Source organism: Protopterus annectens, chromosome 2.part0, assembly GCF_019279795.1.
Source record: "Protopterus annectens isolate FY-2018-M chromosome 2.part0, PAN1.0, whole genome shotgun sequence".
Taxonomy (NCBI): domain Eukaryota; kingdom Metazoa; phylum Chordata; order Ceratodontiformes; family Protopteridae; genus Protopterus; species Protopterus annectens.
Genome location: NC_056728.1, coordinates 635,250,207 through 635,269,427, shown reverse-complemented (window position 1 = coordinate 635,269,427; position 19,221 = coordinate 635,250,207). Strand labels below are relative to the sequence as shown.

At 44.7% G+C, this 19,221-nt stretch overlaps 1 protein-coding gene across 1 annotated transcript in view; it reads right to left on the bottom strand.

Annotated features, from left to right (window-relative positions):
- NCBP1 (nuclear cap binding protein subunit 1) overlaps positions 1-19,221 on the bottom strand; it is a 2,903,332-nt gene that overhangs the window by 1,676,931 nt on the left and 1,207,180 nt on the right. The window contains exon 11 of the mRNA XM_044060340.1: positions 8,370-8,467. Within this exon, the coding sequence (XP_043916275.1) occupies positions 8,370-8,467 (98 nt within the window). The remainder of the gene's footprint in view (positions 1-8,369; positions 8,468-19,221) is intronic.

The window sequence follows — 19,221 nt, the reverse complement described above, 5'->3', positions numbered from 1 at the left end:
ATATGCCAATTTTTTGAAAATAATGCCAGTTTTCCGCTAAAGGTGCTGCCATTTGAGCCTTGCTTGGCGTGCAAAGGGGAAAGTCATTGGTTCTGCTTTCTGAATGGCTGTGAACTATCCTCACCACCTCTTTGTGTAGGTGCTTGCCACTGTCTGCCTCTAAATGATCCTTGAGATTGCCCTCTACCCCTAGGGCACCTGTATCTACCTCTTTGGGGTCTGTCCGTGGCTGGAAAGGACCAATTTTTTGAAGACCAATTTCTACTGAAACGTGGAGGTTGTACCTGTAGGAAATCTTTCACTGTTTGCATTGATTTTGCCTTTTCTTCCATCTTCTTTAATACCTCCTCAGCTTTAACACCAAACAATACATCTTTTTGAAGAGGTGCATCTAGTAATTTAGCTTTGACATGATCTGGTAAGGTTTTCTCTGAGCCAAGCATGTCTACGTATGACTGATCCTGTAACAGCAGCTCTACATGAGGCCTCTAAAGCATCAAAACCACATTACAAGGTATGTTTACCCACTTGCTCTGCACTATGTAACAAATCCTGCAACTCCAAGTCTTGTTCAGGTTGTGACATTTTGCTTTTCAACTGTGATAACAGAAACTGTTGGTACTTTAACATATGGAACTGACAGTTTAATGCCCTCATGGTTAAGGTGGCCGAGGTGTATACCATTTTCCCCCACCTTTCTAAAGCTCTGGAATCTCTCTCTGAAGGCAATGGATTTTTAGCAGTGGAGGCCTTAATTCCCTTGGGACCTGTGAAATAGTTTCTGGGTCAGCCGCATGGCTTTTGTATAGAAATTGGTGTGAATCAGGAACCCGGTAATACCTGTCGGGCTTGACTAGAGCTGGAGGTAAAGAATCTGGGTTAAGGCTGGCCTCCGAATACACATCATCTAGTATGTCTAAGACAGCAGGTATAGCCAGAGGCCTGTGCTGAGGGAGCAAGAGGAAATCCCTAAGCCTTTTCTTGGAATCGGAGTACTCTTGGCCTTCCCAGTGGAAGTGTTCCCTCAAGGTATGTAAGGTTTCCCCAAAAGAGTAATCCTCAGGGGGGAGAGAGGGAATGGACTCCTCTGCATCAGAATCTTCAAAAGGGGAGTATGAATGTTCATGGTCTTCAGAATGTTCTGAAGTAATGGATGCCTGGTCCGAGGAAGGGTATTCTTCCTCCACTCTGGGCCTTTTGTCCGAGGGGGGTTGGGAACCCCTGATAAGAGTAATCAAATCCTCAGCCATATTGAGCATCTGCTTTTTAGGCATGGGGCCTTGAGAGGGGCCCTGTGGAGCTTGTCTTTTAGAATGCATGGCTGCTTTAGATTTAGTGAAAGCCTTAATGGAAAAAGAAGGAGGAGGCCTGAAGACACCTTGAGAGGTGGCAGGCCTGTCTAAACTCTGAGTTTCCCCGCCAAGAGTGGCTTCGGTATCTGTAGTCGGGGTGTGGGCCGAAGAGCCTGCGACCTCGGGCACAGAAGACACCACCAATGAAGTGTCATCGGTAGTCAGGGGCTGCGTAGGCACCTCGCTGAGAACCAGAGCACCTGTAGTCGGCTTTAGCGTGGTGTCGGTAGAAGTTGCGGACCTCGTATGTCGGTCCTTATCTTTGCGTCTTTTACTCAAAACTGGAGTCGGAGTATCCAACGACATAATGTAATTAAACTTTTTGCCAAAATAGTATTGGGGAACTCCGCCTGACGCTTAATAGTGCGTCTGTTGAATGTAGCACAAAAACGAGAGGCCGAGACGTCGTGGTCTGGGCCTAAGCAAGGAATGCAGAGAGAATGAAAATCCTTATGCGGTATTTGCTTCCCACATGAAATGCAATTATTAACTTCGTCTGACATCGGTCTGAGGCAAGAAAAGTTTCCCCAACAGGGTACTTAGCTTTCAAGAAGACTTCGGTTGAAAAATATTCGTAATCTCAGGAGCTGGCCGACCGGCACTTGCGAACTGCTTCTGCTTCGGGCACCGCGTGGCAAGAAAGACTGAAGAAAATGGCGTTGGCTGGTTCTTTTATGCCCCTGTCACACTGACGTCAGGGAAGAAGCGACGACATCCGACGTCGGACCTAGACTTTGGAATTCGGCCGACCGAGGACCCGCCTGACGGCAGGAAAACCCATCTGTTATGACTGCAGCTGTATGCACGATGAACATCTGACAGTTTAAGGCCCTTATAGCCAAGGTAGCAGATGTGTATACCTTTTTTCCCCCATCTATCCAGTGCCCCAGTGGGGGTAGGGTTTTTTGCAGCGGAAGTCTCAACTCCCTTGGGACCCTGTGAAATAGTTTCTGGGTCTGCAGCAGGGTTTTTAAAAAGAAATTTATGAGAGTTAGGAACCCTGTAATATCTGTCAGGCTTAACAGGAGATGGAGGTAAGGAGTCAGGGGTAAGACTAGACTCCGAAAATGCATCTACAATGTCTAACACAGGTGGAATGGACAGTGGCCTGTGTTGAGGTAGTAAAAGGAAATCCCTGAGCCTCTTTTTAGATTCTGAAAAATCTTGCCTCTCCCAGTGGAAATGCTCCTTCATGGTATGCAAGGTTTCCCCAAAAGAATAGTCCTCTGAAGGAGCAGCTGAAGGTATTGATTCTTCAGCATCAGAATCCTCATAAGGGGGAAGAGAATATTCCTGATCAGAAGAGGAATCAGAAGAAAGGGAAACCTGATCTGAAGATTCATAGTCAGTCTCTTGCCTAGGCCTCTTATCAGGAGGGGGTTGGGAACCCCTGATCAAGGTGATCAAGTCTTCGGCCATTTTGAGCATCTGTTTTTTGGGCATAGAGGCCTGACCACGTGGTTCTTGAGTTTGTTTCTTTGCTTTAGAAGGTGCTTTAGTCTTTGCCTTTGAAGCTGAAGTCGGTTTAATGTAAAGATGTTTAGGTCTGAATACACCCTCAGAAGCCGGTGCCTGCTCAGCGGCTCCAGACCCATCTGAAGGAATACAGAGGCTCCAATACCTTGAGTTTCCAGCGGCATGGCGACTCCATGTGGGAGTCTGTAGCGGCCTGCAACTCTAAAGTAGCGGGTGTCAGGGGCTGCGAAAGCGCCTCACTGAGAACCGGTGAACCGGCAACTGGCTCAGGAGAAGCTTTGTCGTTGGTTTTGGGCCTCTGTTGTCTCTCTCCTTTTCTTTGCGTTTTTTGTAAACTCCGGTAGTCAGATAGCTATCCAATGACATTTCTAGATAATTAAACTGGCATCCAAAATAGTTTAAAGCAAAATCATACAGACACTTAATAGTGTGTTGGTTAAATCTAGCACAAAACCGACAACCAGAAACGTTGTGATCATGGCCTAGGCAAGGAATACAGTAAGAATGAAAATCCTTATGAGGTATTTGCTTTCCACAAGAAATACAATTATTTACTTTTTCTGACATCGGTCTGGAGCAAGAAAAAAGTTTCCCCAACGGGGTACATAGCTTTATTGACTGACTTCGGATCTGAAACTCGAACACGAAAATCTCAGGAGTCGGCCGACCGGCACTTGCGAACTGCTTCTGCTTCGGGCACGGCAAGAAAGACTAAAGAAAAGGGCATCGGCCGCATCTTTTATACCCCTGACAACTGGACATCAGGGAAGGGGCGACAGCGGCCAACGCATGACCCAGGACTTTGGAATTCAGGCCGACTGAGGGCAACCTGCAAGCAGGATTACCCAAATGTAATGACTGCAATAGTGCAACACGAAGAACATCCAGCAACGACGGTTGTCGTGGTCTGGGCCTAAACAAGTGATGCAGTAAGAATGAAAGTCTCGGTGTGGGATCTGCTTTCCAATGTGCATGCATTACTGCTTTGTATATTTAACTTTTTTGTCTAACTGATTTTTTGTCATATTGTTGAGCCAAATGTTTTTAATTTCTGTAAACTGTCTCTGTAGGGAGCTTTTCTCCTCTGGTCTCCACTGAAAATGGGCCACAAGCCCACCTGGACCAACCCGGTTAGCAAATGTCAATAAATAAATAAATAAAACTACAGGATCAACATGGATGTCCCTTTATAAAAAGACAAATCCACCAGATCCAATTATTGTTCCAATACTGAAACCATCACAAAACAAAATAATGTGAAAGAAAATAATTTGGGAGAGTTAAGCCAATAATTCCAGCATGGGGGATAGTGTCAAAGGGCTATGGCAAGGTCTAGATAAGCAGTGTGGACTATATGCCCCCTACACCCAAGGGTTAAGTAACCCTTTCAAAGAACTCAACCAGGTTATGGAGACATGACTTGCCTTTTATAAAACTGAACTGATCTGTACCCATGGGAAAAAAAGCTCACCTACATCATGTTCCAAAGCCTTGCAAATCATACGAGTGAGACTAATCGGCCTGTAAATTCCCATGGCAGTAGAAGGACCATTTTTACACACGGGCATCACTACTGTCATTCTCTACTCCTTGGGGCCTTAACCAGTGGAAAGACTTCGGTTGAAGAGTTGATAGAAGGCGTTTGCTAACTGGGACTTTATACTTCTCAGCAGTCATCCAGGAATATTGTCAGGACCCACAAAATTAGTGTTTTTTTATTTTGTAAAGTGCCAAAAGGACTTGATCCAAATTTGTCTCAGGAGGGATAGTGTGAGAGGGTAATGGACGAAAGAGAGTGGAGGGTGGTGTGTAGTGAAGTTGGAAAAGATCTGTCCACAAGAATATTAGCAATGTCCCTGGGGTCAGAGAAGGAGGTATCAGTTCAGGCAAATTCAGTACGGAATTGTAGGTTACTTATAATTTTGCTAACATAGCTGAAGAAGGCCTTATGTTTTTCTTTTGAATTAATTGCAATCTTAACTTCATAGCTGACCTTACATTTCCTAATAAGTGAAAAACTTACCAATTTTAAATCCCTTTTATGATGATATAAGCATCTTTTAATGATGGCCAAGAACTTTTTCTTTTTATTACAGTGTTTACTGATGCAGTAGTTTCACCATATGGGTTTAGCTCTACACTTGCCATTATACTTGCTCCAGACCGATATAGACTCCTCAGTGCATTTACCCAAGACAGAGTAACATTCAGAGAAGTTGTGACGACTGGAAAAGATGGGTGAAGGCTGCCAGCCTAGCCAGATAGAATTATGTATAAAACGTCTCCATGGAGGCGTGGGTTTGAATCCAACCACTGCCACCAATTAATATGCGACACCCATGCCCTGGCCCAGAAATCAAGAAGCCTTAATCCCCACCACTAACATCAAAGAGGGGCATCTTATATAGGGGGAAAGGATAACAAATGCACACAGCAAAGTGCAATTTCCCTTAAGAGCACACAGAAATCAGTCAGTCCGGGGCTGGTCACTCCCTTGCTCCCCAATAAGACTCCCCACTGGCACAGCTATAGGGTCCAGATCTCAGTCTAGCTGGGCAAGCTAAAATCTACAGCACCCTCTCTGACCAACCAGTGCTTCGTGTCCCTGCCCAAGTAGCTGAGACACACAAACATTGAGATAAGAGTTTACACAACCACACAGACACTTTTGGGGAAGGCTGGCACAGGTTCTCCAGCTGTGCCCCTTTTACCCGGACTATACGGTAGTACCACTTGCCACCACCCAGCTAATATTTATCAGCTACCCAAGGGCCCTTAAAAAGGTGTCCAATTATTACTGTGCAATATTATTATCCAATCGGTAGTACAGCCCAGGGTTAAAGCTATTGGAGTGGCCTTGCACAGTAAACTCTATAAATATGCAATGTACTCTAGAGCTTAACTTATCTCTACACAAACCAGCCACAGTTAAAAGGTTTTAAAATATTTAATAATGAATTAAAACCACAAGACAATACTTTCTACTATACAGTGCTAGTCAAAAGTTCAGAGATCACACAGAAATACTTGAAATAAATCAGTAGTACAGTTCTGACATCATAGAAAAACACAGTCTAAACTTTCTAAATTCTAGCTATCTAAAAGAAAACACAAGTCTAAGATAACTTACATGTGAACAAGAGGCAGTGCTGTGAGTTGGAGAAGACAAAAATGCTTAATCTCTGGGTCTAACTGTTTAAATTGAAACTGCAGTTCTGCTAAAACATTACGTCATCTTTTACACTTTCCTGGTGTTCCCAGGCTGACAGAAACTGCATTGACATTTTCTTTACACTTAGAGCAATAAAGGACATTCCACATGTAAATTCTGGTCATTAATGCTTTAAAACAACAGGCAGGAAGTCTTCATCTAGCCGGACTGGAGCCAACTTTAGATTAAAAGGTCACAACATGCTTTTACTGGGTCAGTATAGAGAGCATTGTTGTCACATTTTTGTAACAGCATTTTTTTTCATTTAAGACAACAAGCCTGTGATTCACATTCATATTTACAAATTATAGAATTATGTATAAAATTCTATCTGGCTAGGCTGGCAGCCTTCACCCATCTCTACCAGTCTTCACAGAAGTAAACAGGCTCAGTTACAATATTTGTTGAGGAGCTGTACCATTTGTGACTGTCAGTAAGATCAGTAAATCGTAATCCCCAGATATTGTTTTCAGGGGCCATAAAAACAGTTTTTAATATGAAAACTCACAGCAATATGGTAAGACCTGACTAGGGATGGGTAAACAAATGGGTTGGTGCAACTGACAGAAATGTTTGTGAGGACAAGATCTAAAAGATTAACACCTCTGGTGGGTAGGGGACAATCTGGTCAAGTGCATTGACATTTACAAAGTCCAGAAATCTCTGGGCAATTGCCAGTTTGTGTGTGGACAGCTGAAGCATAAGAAAGGTATTTGGTTCAACTTATCTAACTGGTTAAAGTATTATGCATGCTCATAAGTGGTCATAGATGAGGATCAATGATTGGATATAATGTGGTAATTTCATTTACAAACTAGAACTTCAACCAGTCCCAGAATTGTACCATGTGAAATATGATAAGAAACAATGGAGTTATGAATAAACAGATACTAACCCACACCTGCCTGTAAATCTGAATGCATGATAAGTAATAGTACCCTGTAGTGCGAGTGTCAGCACTGCAATGGAACCAGGTTTCTGTAATTATACAAACGCTAATGTACTTGAGATTAAGGAAGGCCTCACAGTTCAGAGATGTTGCAGTTTAGGCTTCTGGCATTCAGCAGTGCTACCCTGATATTATCCAGATTGGAATTTATTATGTTGGGATGTCTATCAGGTGAACTTTGTCTGAAAACACACTGAGGGAAACAACATTTTAAGCCAGCATGGGAAAGCCGAGAGGTTACAGATGCAATCCATCCCTGGCAAAGCAGGTGGGTCTACTGGATCATTTCATTCCATGCAAAACACGTACTGGAGCCCCCTAAAATGACGCCAATTACTTTACTCTTGAATTTAGACATCATTCTTAGTGATGGCAGAATGCTTGCTCAATGCCAGACCCTTGTCCTTTTCAAAGGCATAAACAGAGAGCTTAACGTCTCAATACAACAAACACAGGCTGGAATACCCAAAATCATTCTCCCCCACATAGGTAACAACAATGTTGTAACTTTATCTAGTTTGATGCTGAGACCTAAAAACCCTAGTGACATCCCTAATCCTTGCACTACAGAGGCAATTAACTGTCACCCTATCCTTAGCAAACTGGTAAGTGTTGTGTCTGTACCTTACAGCAGTTTTCCATGTTTTACTACTTATTTCTCCAACCACCATTCCCTTCCCCAACAAAATTGTATGACACACAACGTCAAGTTCATACCAACTCAGATGCAACACATCCACATGGTTCCTTTCATCCTGCCACACAAGAAACTTAATCCCAACTGAATTAAGACTGTCAATTTCCGCAATTTGCAACTATGTTGTTTGCCCACATGAGAAAAAACAGGCATCAAGGAAGTCAACTCGCCAGTTTGCCTCATAGGACATTTTCACAATTCCTTGCTAGGACGGACTTTAGACAGTTAGGCTTGTAGTTTCTTGGACCACCTTTGTGCAGGAGAGAATGGTAAACATGACACAGTCATCTGGCACCACAGACTGAACAGGACTACCACTCTAAGGAAGTAATGTACACAAACTTGGCTAAATCACAGAGATCTGTCTAAAGTACAGAATGGGACCCAAAAAAGCATTTAAAATATGTAAACTCACAGTTGCAAAATGAAAATGTCACAGTATGGATTTTACGATGGTACATCCCTCCACAGTGACACTCACAGAGGGTCTCCATTCAGCTCACAGCAAAGCTTGTGCAGAAGATCTAGTAGTATGGCATAGCATCTCAGTTATGACAAAGAACAGAAAGAAAAGCTAGCTTCAAAACATTAACTGCACTTCAGAAATGGAAGACAAAAGCAAGCAGAAAAAACTAGTCAGAAATATTCAATTATCAATCACACAAATTCATATTCTTCCCTTACCAAGTTTTCCTTTCTTTCCAGTGAGATCTGATGATGCAATGAAGATTCTCCTCGATAACAAATCTTTCCGCAGAGTGGCTGCCTGGCATCACTGGGCCCTAGGAAAGGAGTGAGGGATTAACACAGATGCCCCAACTTCATTACTGTTACTCCAGCATCAGATGTCTTTGCAAGACATGGAGCAAGACCACCACATCTCCAATGCTTGTTGAACACAAAATACTTAAAAACTATTCCCAGGTAAAAACAGGTTGGTGTGCCATGCTCTTCTTTTGAGACATCTCATAAACCAGTAACAACTAACACCTGCAAGTAATTTAAATGATACACAGCAGACCAACTTCATATAAACCATCTCTGCATCCTCCCACCTTAAATACACCACAGTGACACATATCTACTGTACCTTCACTGTCACAGGTAACCCATATGTTGAGTTTAACCAGTTTCTGTCTGGACTAGCATAAAACACGAACTATCAATTTTCAACTATGGAGGGAGGAGCACTACGTAACCTACAGCAGTGTGGATACATAGCGGAAAGTACAGTTCTGAATGCATTCAGCATAACAGCAGACTTTCAGCAGTTCCTACAGAAGGCAGGGGAGAGAATCATTGTCCTCTCCAAAAGCTTTTTATCAGTTTTAACTTCCCACTAGTGCCTTCTCTAACTCCATCCACAACATTACAGAATGTCATCTGCATAAATGAAACAAAAACTCTACAAAGTAAGACAGAGAAGCAAAAACAGAAACAATCTGGCTAAAGAAAGTGATAACTGGTTAAAGGATGAAAACTGATTCTGCAAATGAAGCCTCACTTTAGGAAAAAAAAGTTATGTAAACTCTTACCATAACCATTGACGTCATTCTCTTCCATGTTGCAGTATTCTGCAAATGGGTTTATCCTTTCAATCTTGCATATGTACGGCCAGTATTCAAAAGCTTTCAGTCCTCCTGCGGTGCATCAGACGTCAGGCGAGGCGGAAGAAACATGGGCCATAAAAGTGACGTTGGCACAAAACAGCCCTCAGAAGAGTAGCCCCATTCGGAGCCAGTCCTGTAAGGACAATGTTATATCATTGCCACCCAGAAAAGGAAGAAATGTAGCAGATGAAAGGGGATGGTGGGTGGAAAGGAATACTGCAACATGGAAGAGAAGGACATCTATGGTTATGGTACGACTTTACACAACTTTTCTATGTCCTTCTATTCCCGTGTTGCAGTATTCTGCATATGGGTGAGTGCCAAAGCTCACTGAGGTTGGGGTGGTGGTCTACATGTAGATTCCAGGAATTCATGCAGGACAACCCTGGCAAAACCTGCCTTGAACCTGGAGATGAAGTCAAGCTTGTAATGTTTGGTGAAGGTGTGGAATGATGTCCAAGTAGCAGCTTCCAGAATTGAAGGGGTATCCAAACCCTTGAAGAAGGCTTCTGAAGATGTCATTGCTCTAGTGAAATGAGCTTTTACTGCCCCTTGCAGAGTCTTGCCATTAAACTGGTAGCAAAAGGTTATGGCTTTTGATATCCAAGTAGAAATAGTCTGCTTGGTAACTGCCTTACCCAGGGCTCTGGGATGAAAAGATACAAAGAGCTGGTCTGTCTGATGGACTTGGTGTTGTGCAGGTAAAATCGGATCTGTCTATGCACATCAAAGGAGTGCAGCACTCTCTCACTGTCTCCCCGTGGGTGAGGGAAAAAAAAACAGGTAGTTGGATGGGCTGATTTAGGGACTTGTCATTGACTACTTAGGGCATGAAGGATGGACTTGTTCTAAGGGTAATCTTGTCTTTGTGGAAAACTAGAAAGGGTGGTGTAGCCATAAGAGCTTGGAGCTCGGATAGTCTCCTGTCTGAGTTAAGAGCCACCAGCAGGATGGCTTTCCAGGTGCAGTGCTTTAAGGATGCCTTATTAGCTGACTCAAAGGGTGGTAGTGTAAGCTTCTCTAACACAGTTGAGATCCCAAGGAGGGGGAAAGGGTCTCCTAGGAGGCCTAAAGTGCAGAACTCCTTTGAGGAAAAGTCTGTGAGGTAGTCGTGAAGCAAGAGGGGAGTCTAGTGGTAAGCAGGCAGAAATAGCAGACTGATGGGCTTTAATGGAGGAGTAAGCCAGACCTGACTGCAGTAGCTCACACAAATAGGACTGCACTAGGGGAGGTTCGCTGAGAAGCAGATCCAGCTGTTTTTTGTGACATCAAATAGTGAATAGTTTCCACTTGGAGTAACACAATTTTCTGGTATTAGGTTTCCTGGCCTCCTGCAGGACATCGAGCACGTCCTCATTGTAAAGGCGTCATGGGATCAAAATCCTATCAGCCACAGAGTTAGGTGGAGCATCTGCCACTGTGGATGGATTAGTGATCCCTTGTTTTGTGTGAGGAGGTCCACTCTGAGAGGGGGGCAACTTGTGGTGATAGTCTTTGGAAGAATGAAGAAGTAAGGGGAACCAGTGCTGTCTGGGCCAGTAGAGAGTCACCAACAAGATTTTTGGGTTGTCCTGCTGTATTTTCAGCAGGGTTTTCTGAATGAGAGGGAAGGGGGGATGCATATAGATATTTGCCCTTCCAGGAGATTGAGAAGGCATCTGTTCCCAGTACCCAAGTATTCTGGCGTCCTGGTGCAAAATCCAGGAAGTTGCCTGCTGAGGGAGAAGGTGAACAGGTCTGTTTGACATATACCTTGCTTGTGGACCAGATCCAAGAAGACCTCTCTGTGCAACATCCATTTGTGGTTGTTTCTGCTGGTTCTGCCTGTTTGTTGTGGAGGTAGAGGATGTAGGGAAGACTCCCTGTGAGGTAGCCAACTCACAAACCAAGAAAGCTAGCCTGCAAAGCAGGTATGACTTGGTCTCCTCTTGCTTGTTGATATACCACAGTATGGTTGTGTTGTCTGTGTATATAAGAAGAGTCCCCTGTAGAAGGAAAGGTTGGAATGCCTGCAGAGCTAGCAGGATTGCCCTCATTTCTTTGGCACTGGTGTGTTCTGATTTTAGGTGGACCAGCCATAAGCTTTGCACCTGTCTTAGTCCTAGAGTAGCTCCCCAGCCCAGATCCGCGGCATGTGTGTGCATGACCTGGGTGGGTTGTGGTGGTTGTAATGGGAGTCATGGGTTTCTCTGTAAGTGGTCCCACCACCAAAGTATCTCCTTTTTTAAGCAGGGTAAAAGTGGCACAATGTGCTCCAAAGGCTGGTTGTGTTGTTTCCAGACTGAGTGAAGGCACCACTGCAGCCTCCTCATGTGGAGCCTTGCTAAAGGTAGCATGGGTATTGTGGCTGCCATGTAACCCAAAAGTTTCAGGTACTGCCTTGCAGTCACCTGGATCGACTGGAGCACCTGGAGGAGGTGATCTAACAGGGAGCTTGCCTTTAAGAGTGGCAGGAAAGCCTCCATTAGGTCTGTTCTTAATCTGCACCCCAGAAAGACAATATCCTGAGCTACTTGGAGGTGGGATTTATCTGGAATCCCAGGTACTGCAATAAGGAGATCACTAGGTGGAGTTGATCTTGTAGTATCTGTTGGTTGGGGGCCTGGATGAGCATGTTGTCCAGGTAGGGGAATATCTGTATCCCCTTTGTCCTGGCGTAGGCTACCACTGGAGCCAAACATTTGGTAAAGACTCTGGGAGCAGTGGAAAGACCAAAAGGAAAGGCAAAAAATTGCAATGAGAGGAGCCCACCAAGAATCTTAACTATTTCCTGTAGGAGGGTTTGATAGGGATGTGGAGGTAGGCATCTTTTATATCTAGAGTAACCATGAATCCCTGAGGAGTAAATCAAGAGAAAGGGGGTGGGGCAGGGTGAGCATTTTGAAGGTGGGTACCTTTAGGAAGAGACTGAGGGAGGAAAGGTCCAGGATGGGTCTTCCATGGCCCATCTTATTTTGGGAACCAGTAACAGCCTTGAATAAAAACCTTTTCCTCTTGCAGAGGAGGAAACTGACTGTAGAGTGCCCTGGTCTAGTAATGTCTGCAGTACTGGTTGTAAAAGGGGCAGTTGCTGTGAAGGTGAAGGGGGGGGGGTGCCCTTCCATATAGGAGGAGAGAGCCAAGCCATGTAGTAGCTATCTTTGAGGATAGACATGACCCATTTGTCTTTGGTGATCTGGATCCACAGACAGAGACAATGAGAAAGGTGGGCAGACAGGGGCATGGTAGAGGGAAGAGGTTGAGGCAAAGGTGGCAGGTAGTCAAGATGCTACCTGCCCTGTACTGAAAGGAAGCCCTCTGGCTAGACACAGAAGGAGCTCTAGGCGTAGGAGGCTGTTTCCTGGTGTTTTCTCAAGGTCTGGCACTGGGGGTAGGCCGGGATTGTTTCCTGAAAAACTGTGTTTTGGAGGGATAGTTCCGGTGAACTTGGGAATTGGTGAGAAAAGGAGATGTTTGAGGTCCTGCATCTCTGCTTTTTTGTTGCAATGATTTAAAGAGGTATGCTACTATAGATTCAAAAAGTGCAGCATTATCCAGGGGTGCATCCATGAGCTTGGCCCTAAAATTATCTGGCAGGGGTTGTAGGTGCAGCCAGAAATATGTGTGTAGGGCAGATGCTGATGCTGCTGACCTAGCAGAGGATTCAGCAGCATCACAGCTACACCTAATGGTGTGCCTGGTGACTTGAGATTTAAGAGCCAGAAAGGAGGACAGGGCTGTTTTGGCAAAGGAATTTGGAGCATCTGACAAATGTTTGATGGCAGATTGTAAAAGAGATTGTTATACTTAGCCATCTGAGTCTGGTGGTTGGTGGCTCTAAAGGCCAATCTAGCAGAGGTATAAATCTTTTTCCCTAATCTCTCCATGGTCTTGCTGTACTTGTCAGCATGGAGAATAGTAGTTGTGGGTAATAATTTGGTGGCTTTGTCAGTGGCCACAGAGATAGTGGCTGGGTCAGCTAAGGGGCACTTTATCAGGTGCTTAGCAGTGTCAGGTACATTGTACAACCTTATCAGGTCTGAGTGGAACAGGAGGCTGAGAGCGCCAGGATTAGTAGATGCCAAAGAAAAGGTATCTACAAAGGCTGGAAGGACGGAAGGAACAGCAGATGGGCTAGGTGTTTCCATTTGAACGAGGTCGTAATATCTCTTCTGTACCTCGGGCATTTCTGAGGAATCCCATTTGAAATGTTCCTTCATCCTACTAATGGTCTCACTAAAGGTTAAATCTTCCACTGGGGAATCAGGGTCCAGGGGACTGTTCCTCAGGGGATCAATATCCCAAAACAGAAGAAAGTTGTGAATTGTAGGAGAGAGATTCTTCAGAGGTGTCTGAAAGGACTTCCTCATCCTTAGGAGGTTGGTCTGTATACATGGGAAAAGGGCTTAGGAGAGGTGGAGGGGGAAGAAGGAGTAGGTCTCAATGCCATAAAGGTGATAAAGAGGCTCTGACTGAAGGCCTGCTGTCAGAAGAGGGAGCAATATGTTTTCTCTTCTTTCTTTTTAAAGGAGTGGTGGCCAGTTTCCTAGAAACAGGGGACTGTAAAGGAGAAGAGGTCTCCGATGACTCCCCATAAAGCGTTGGGTCTCCCCCAACATCGGCTAGTAGCTCCGGTGTAGCCAATGTGGACGTGCTCTAGTCTGCGGATGGTGTGGCATCTTTAGAGGTACCCATGACCTCCACAGAAGTAGATCCAGAACCTAGTCCTGAAACCAAGCCTATGTCAGCTACAAGCAGGGAGTCGGATGATGAGGCTCAGCAGAAGTAAATGGTCATAAGGTTCTGGCCTTCCTAGGTGGTTCAGGGGGGACTTCGCATGAACCTTCCATACTAAGAAATTTCAGACATTGATAAAAATTTAACACGTGCAACCGGCTATGCAGGGTTTCTGGCATGAACGCCTGGCAAATAGGGCAGGCCTTAGAGTCGTGAGCTCTACCTAAACCGAACACTTATTGTGGGCGTCCTTATGAGGGATCTGGAGTCCACACTGACACTTTCCCTTTCTGGATGACATTAACAAGCAATGAAAAATGGTTCCCCAATGGGGTACTTACCTCAAACACAATAGTCTGGGCAGCTGGTATAAGCAGAGGTTCCCCCTCTCCATTGGTAGCAGATGTCTGCGTTACTTCCGAGGACATTCCTTCTGCTCTGGGTTCTGCTGCTTCCCCAACTGTACCCATAATGGCAGCAACCAATCATTCCTCCAGGCTACCGTTTGCCACAGGAGGGACTTTAGGTGGAGGAGGTGCAGCAACAGATTCAGGCCTAGCAACTTTGGCCTTTTTCTTTGGTGGCTCGACAGGTTGACCAGACAGCCCCTCCATAACTAAAGCTAAGTATATAAGGCACTGATTTTCCAGGTAAATATTCAACGCGTGCAGACAGCTGCGCAAGGTTTTTGGAATGAAGGTGTGTCAGATGGAGCAAGACTTATGGTTGTGCGTAGCCCCTAAGCAAAAAAAGCAAAGCTCGTGGGCATCTTTATGGAGGCTCTGATGACCACTCCTACACTTTTCCCTTCCTGGAAGACATGAATCTACAAAAACATGCAGTGACTCAAAAGAACAAACATTTCAAACGGTTTAACTTATCTTAGAAAAAGCAATCCAATGGCCATAAGGCAGGAAGAGCTGACGTTTGACTGGCAGCAGAGAAGTTCTGAGGTCTGTTAGGTGCAGACGTCACTTTTATGGGCCATGTTCTCTTACCCAACGTCAGACAACCCACATACCCTGCGGTAACTAAAAGCTTTTGTATACAGGCCAGACGTTCAGGTAGCAAGTGAGGAAAACCCAAGGGTTTGGAATACTGCAACATGAGAATAGGAGGACACCGACAGCTACAACTATAAGTATCAGACAGAGGGGCCAAATGGCAAAGAGGGAGGAGGTGGAAAGAACTTGAAGAATAGTTGTGCAAAATATTACCATAACCACAGCTATCCTTCTCTTTACTGCAGCATTATTCTTAACCTGAGGGATCTCCCACCTAAAGGCGACTATGTCGGCCAGTATACAAAAGTCTTATACTTCTGTAGGATATGTGGGACGTCACATGTAGGCTGCTGTCAGATGTAGGCCATAAAAGTGTTGCACGCATGTACCATCCTCAGATCTGAATGTCCCAGAAGGAATGCCAGACTATGGATATAAAAGGTTAGTATATCCAAGCAAAACAATGGAATGGAGGAAAAGAGAGAGGGATAGAATACAGCAGCAATGAAGAGAAGGATATTTATGATTATGGTAAGATTTTACACAACTATTCTAGGTCCTTCTATTCACTTGCTGCAGTATTCTTAACCTGAGGGAGAGTGCTAAAGCTAGAGGAAGGAGCAGCAGAGGAGCTCTCAATGAAGCCATGTAAAACGGCTTTAGCAAACCCGGCTCTATATCTGGAAATGCCATCCAGTTAGTAGTGTCTGGTAAAGGTATGGATAGAAAACTAGGTGCCTTGCTTCAAGGATGGCACTGTTGTCTAAGCCCTTGAAAAAAAATGCCTTAGGAGAACCCACAGCTCTGGTAGAGTGGGCCTTCATGGGTGAAGAGAGACTCTTTCCATCGAGGGTGTAACAAAGACAAATAGTCTTTGAAATCCAAGAAGAACTAGTCTGCTTGGAAATAGGTAAACCCAGAGTCTTGGGATGAAAGTTCACAAAAGACTAATCAGGTTTCCTAATAGGTTTTACCTGGACAAGACTAAAGCCAAGTTTATCTGTATACATCTAAGGAGTGTAGTATCTTCTCACTGTGGTTTTGTGGAGAAGGGAAGAAAGTAAGTAACTGAATGGACTGGTTAAGAGATAACTCATTAAACACTTTTGGCATAAAAGAGAAATTTGTTCTCAAGGATACCTTATCCTTATGAAATAGCAAGAAGGGGGGGACACCACCATAAGGGCTTGAAGCTCCAAAACCCTTCTGGCAAGGTCAAGGCCACAAGTAAAACAGCTTTCCAAGAGCAATGTTTGAGAGAGCCCGAAGATGTGGGCTCAAAGTCCCAAAAGGTTTTCTGTGACGTCTAATGTGAAGGAGGCCCTTAAGGAACTGTTTCACCTCAAATCTGGATGCTAGAGTGGGAAAAAGGCAGATAAGCAGAAATATCTGATGTGTGCTTTGGCACAGTAAGCCAAGGCAGCAGAGAGCAATTCACACAAGACAGACAGAAGAATAATTGTGCAAAATCTTACCATAACCATAGATGTCCTTTTCCATGTTGCAGTATTCTTAGTGTGTTGATCCTCCGCCTCAGGTGAACTGAACAACCAGCTCTAATGCAAAAACTTAAGCCTGGTTGCTGCCAGATGTGTGGGACGTCACACGCAAGGCCATAAACCACGGGCCATAAATGTGACGTCTGCAAGCACAGACCTCAGAGCTGACTGCCCAGTTGGAAAACAGTCCAAGATGTACCAAGGATGCCATCTAGACAGGGCAAATGTAATGAAGGGTGTTGGTGGATGGGAAGGAATACAGCAAAATGGAAGAGGACATCTTTGGTTGTGTTTTTTACAAAACTATTCTAAGTCCTCCTATTCCCATGTTGTAGTATTTTTACTGTGGGAGAATTCCACAGCTCAAGAATGTAGGAAGGATGGTGGAAGTTGCTGCAGATCCCTGGCATCCCTGCAGGACTGCCCTTGCAAATCCTGCTCTGGCCCTGGTGACATGGTCCAATTTGTAAGATTTGGTGAAGGTATGCACAGAGGACAACGTGGCTGCCTTGAGAATGGTAGTTGTGTCCAGGCCTTTGAGGAAGGCCCAAGAAAAGGCCACAGCTCTTGTAGAGTGTGCCTTGACCCCATAAAGTAAGTGTTTGCAGTGGTAGGAAAAGCAGAAGGAAATAGTTTTCCTTAGCCAGGAGGAGATAATTTGTTTGGATACCACCTTGCCCAGGGCCGTGAGATGGAAGAACACAAAACTGACTGGACTTTATGATAGCTTTGGTTTTGTCCAAATAGCACCTTAACTGTCTGTGGACATCAAGTGAGTGGAGTACTCCCTCACTGTCATTCTGTTGGGAAGGAAAGAAGGTGGGTAAGTGAATAGACTGATTGACCACTTTGGGCATGAAGGAGGGATTGGTGTGAAGGGTCACCCTATCTTTGTGTAAGACTGTGTAAGGTGGGGATGCCATTAGTGCTTCTAATTCTGAACACTTCTGGCTGAAGAATGTGCTACTAGTATGACAGTTTTCCATGTGCACATTTGCAGAGAAGCAGAGCTAGCTGGTTCAAAGGGTGCAATTGTGAGTTTTTCTAGTACATAGTTTAGGTCGCAAGGTGGTGGAATAGGTTTCTTTGGTGGCCTAACTTGGAGAACCCCTTGTAAGAATAGTTTGACATCCAACCAGGAAAGTAGAAGTGGATCCAAGGGTAAGCAGGCAGAGATGGTAGATAAGTGGACCTTCACTGAAGAATAAAGTCTGATTTTATGAGCTCACACACATCAGCTAAGACTAGAGGAACATCCGCTTGGAAGGGGTCCATTTGCCTTTGGAGACACCATTTGGCGAATCTTTCCCATTTGGAAGCACAGGACCTCCTTGTATTGGGTTTCCTGGCCTCCTGCAAGATAGATAGCACATCCTCTGTGAACCAGTGTCTGAAGGGAATCAAAGAGTTTACCACCCAGAGGGTTAAGCAGAACATCTCCAGGTGTGGGTGAATGAAAGACCACTTCTATTGTGTGAGCAGGTCCACTTTGGGGGAGACTTGTGGTGACTGCCCTTGGCAAGAGATTGAATGGGGAACCAATGCTGCCTTGGCCAACAAGGACTCTTGGCTTTTCCCTCTGGATATATAGGAGGAGTTTCTGAATAAGTGGGGTGGGAGGGAAGGCATAAAGGTACAGTCCCTTCCAAGAAATGGAGAAGGCGTCCACTCTCTAGGCTAGTGGGGAGGGCTCCCTGGAGCAGAAAAGCCACAAATGTCTGTCCTGTGGGGAGGGAAATACATCTATTTGAGGAATGCCCCACTGGTGGACAATGTCTAAGAACACATCTCTGTGCAACATCCATTCGTGATGCAGAGAGAAGGATCTGCTGAGGGCATCTGCTTGACGGTTGTCCTGGGTTGGAATGTAGACCACCTACAGTGAGATGTGCTGAGAGGCAAACTCCCATGCCTGCACTGCTAACCTGCAGAGCATGTAAGACCTGCCCCCCCCATTTGTTGATATACCACATCACAGTTCTGCTATCTGTGAAGATTTGGAGGGGTCCTGGTTGCATAAGAGGGAGAAAGTCTTGTAGGGCTAGATGGAACACAGTCATCTCCCTAATGTTGATATGCTTTTTCTGAAGGGAGGGCTCCCACTGGCTCTGGACCTTGAGGCCATTCATAGTTGCTCCCCACCCTAGATCGGAGGCATCCACGTGCATATATATTCTACTGGGCTGGTGGGTTGCAGGGCTAGGTTTGGGTTCTACTGTACCTGCTGGATCCACCACCTCAGTTCTGTCTTCAGGCAAGGTAAGAATGGTACCTGAAAGTCCAGCTGTTGGCTGATTTGTGACAAGACATTTTTTAGGTACCAGTGGAACTTGAATAAAACGCGGATAAAAAGCAACCACCACTGGTAAAAAGCACAATCCACGGCCGAAGAATCACCAGGACCAGGAAACAATTGAATCAATAAAATGAGAAAATTTAATGCAACATCCACAGTTGAAAATAAATAAAGCGCTTTCGCCCGGGCTCTACCAGGCTTTCTCAAGATAAAACACAAAAGGTGTATTCTCCTTATATACACACCTATTAACTGTTTAATTACAAAATTTATCTCATTAAACTTCCAATTAAAATTTAAAGCTCTATACCACAACATCAAGGATCCATTTCACGTTAAAATAATATGAAATCCAATTCCTATAGTATAGAGCAGTTTAAAAATAAATGCTTGTCGCATTGACCTTATCGA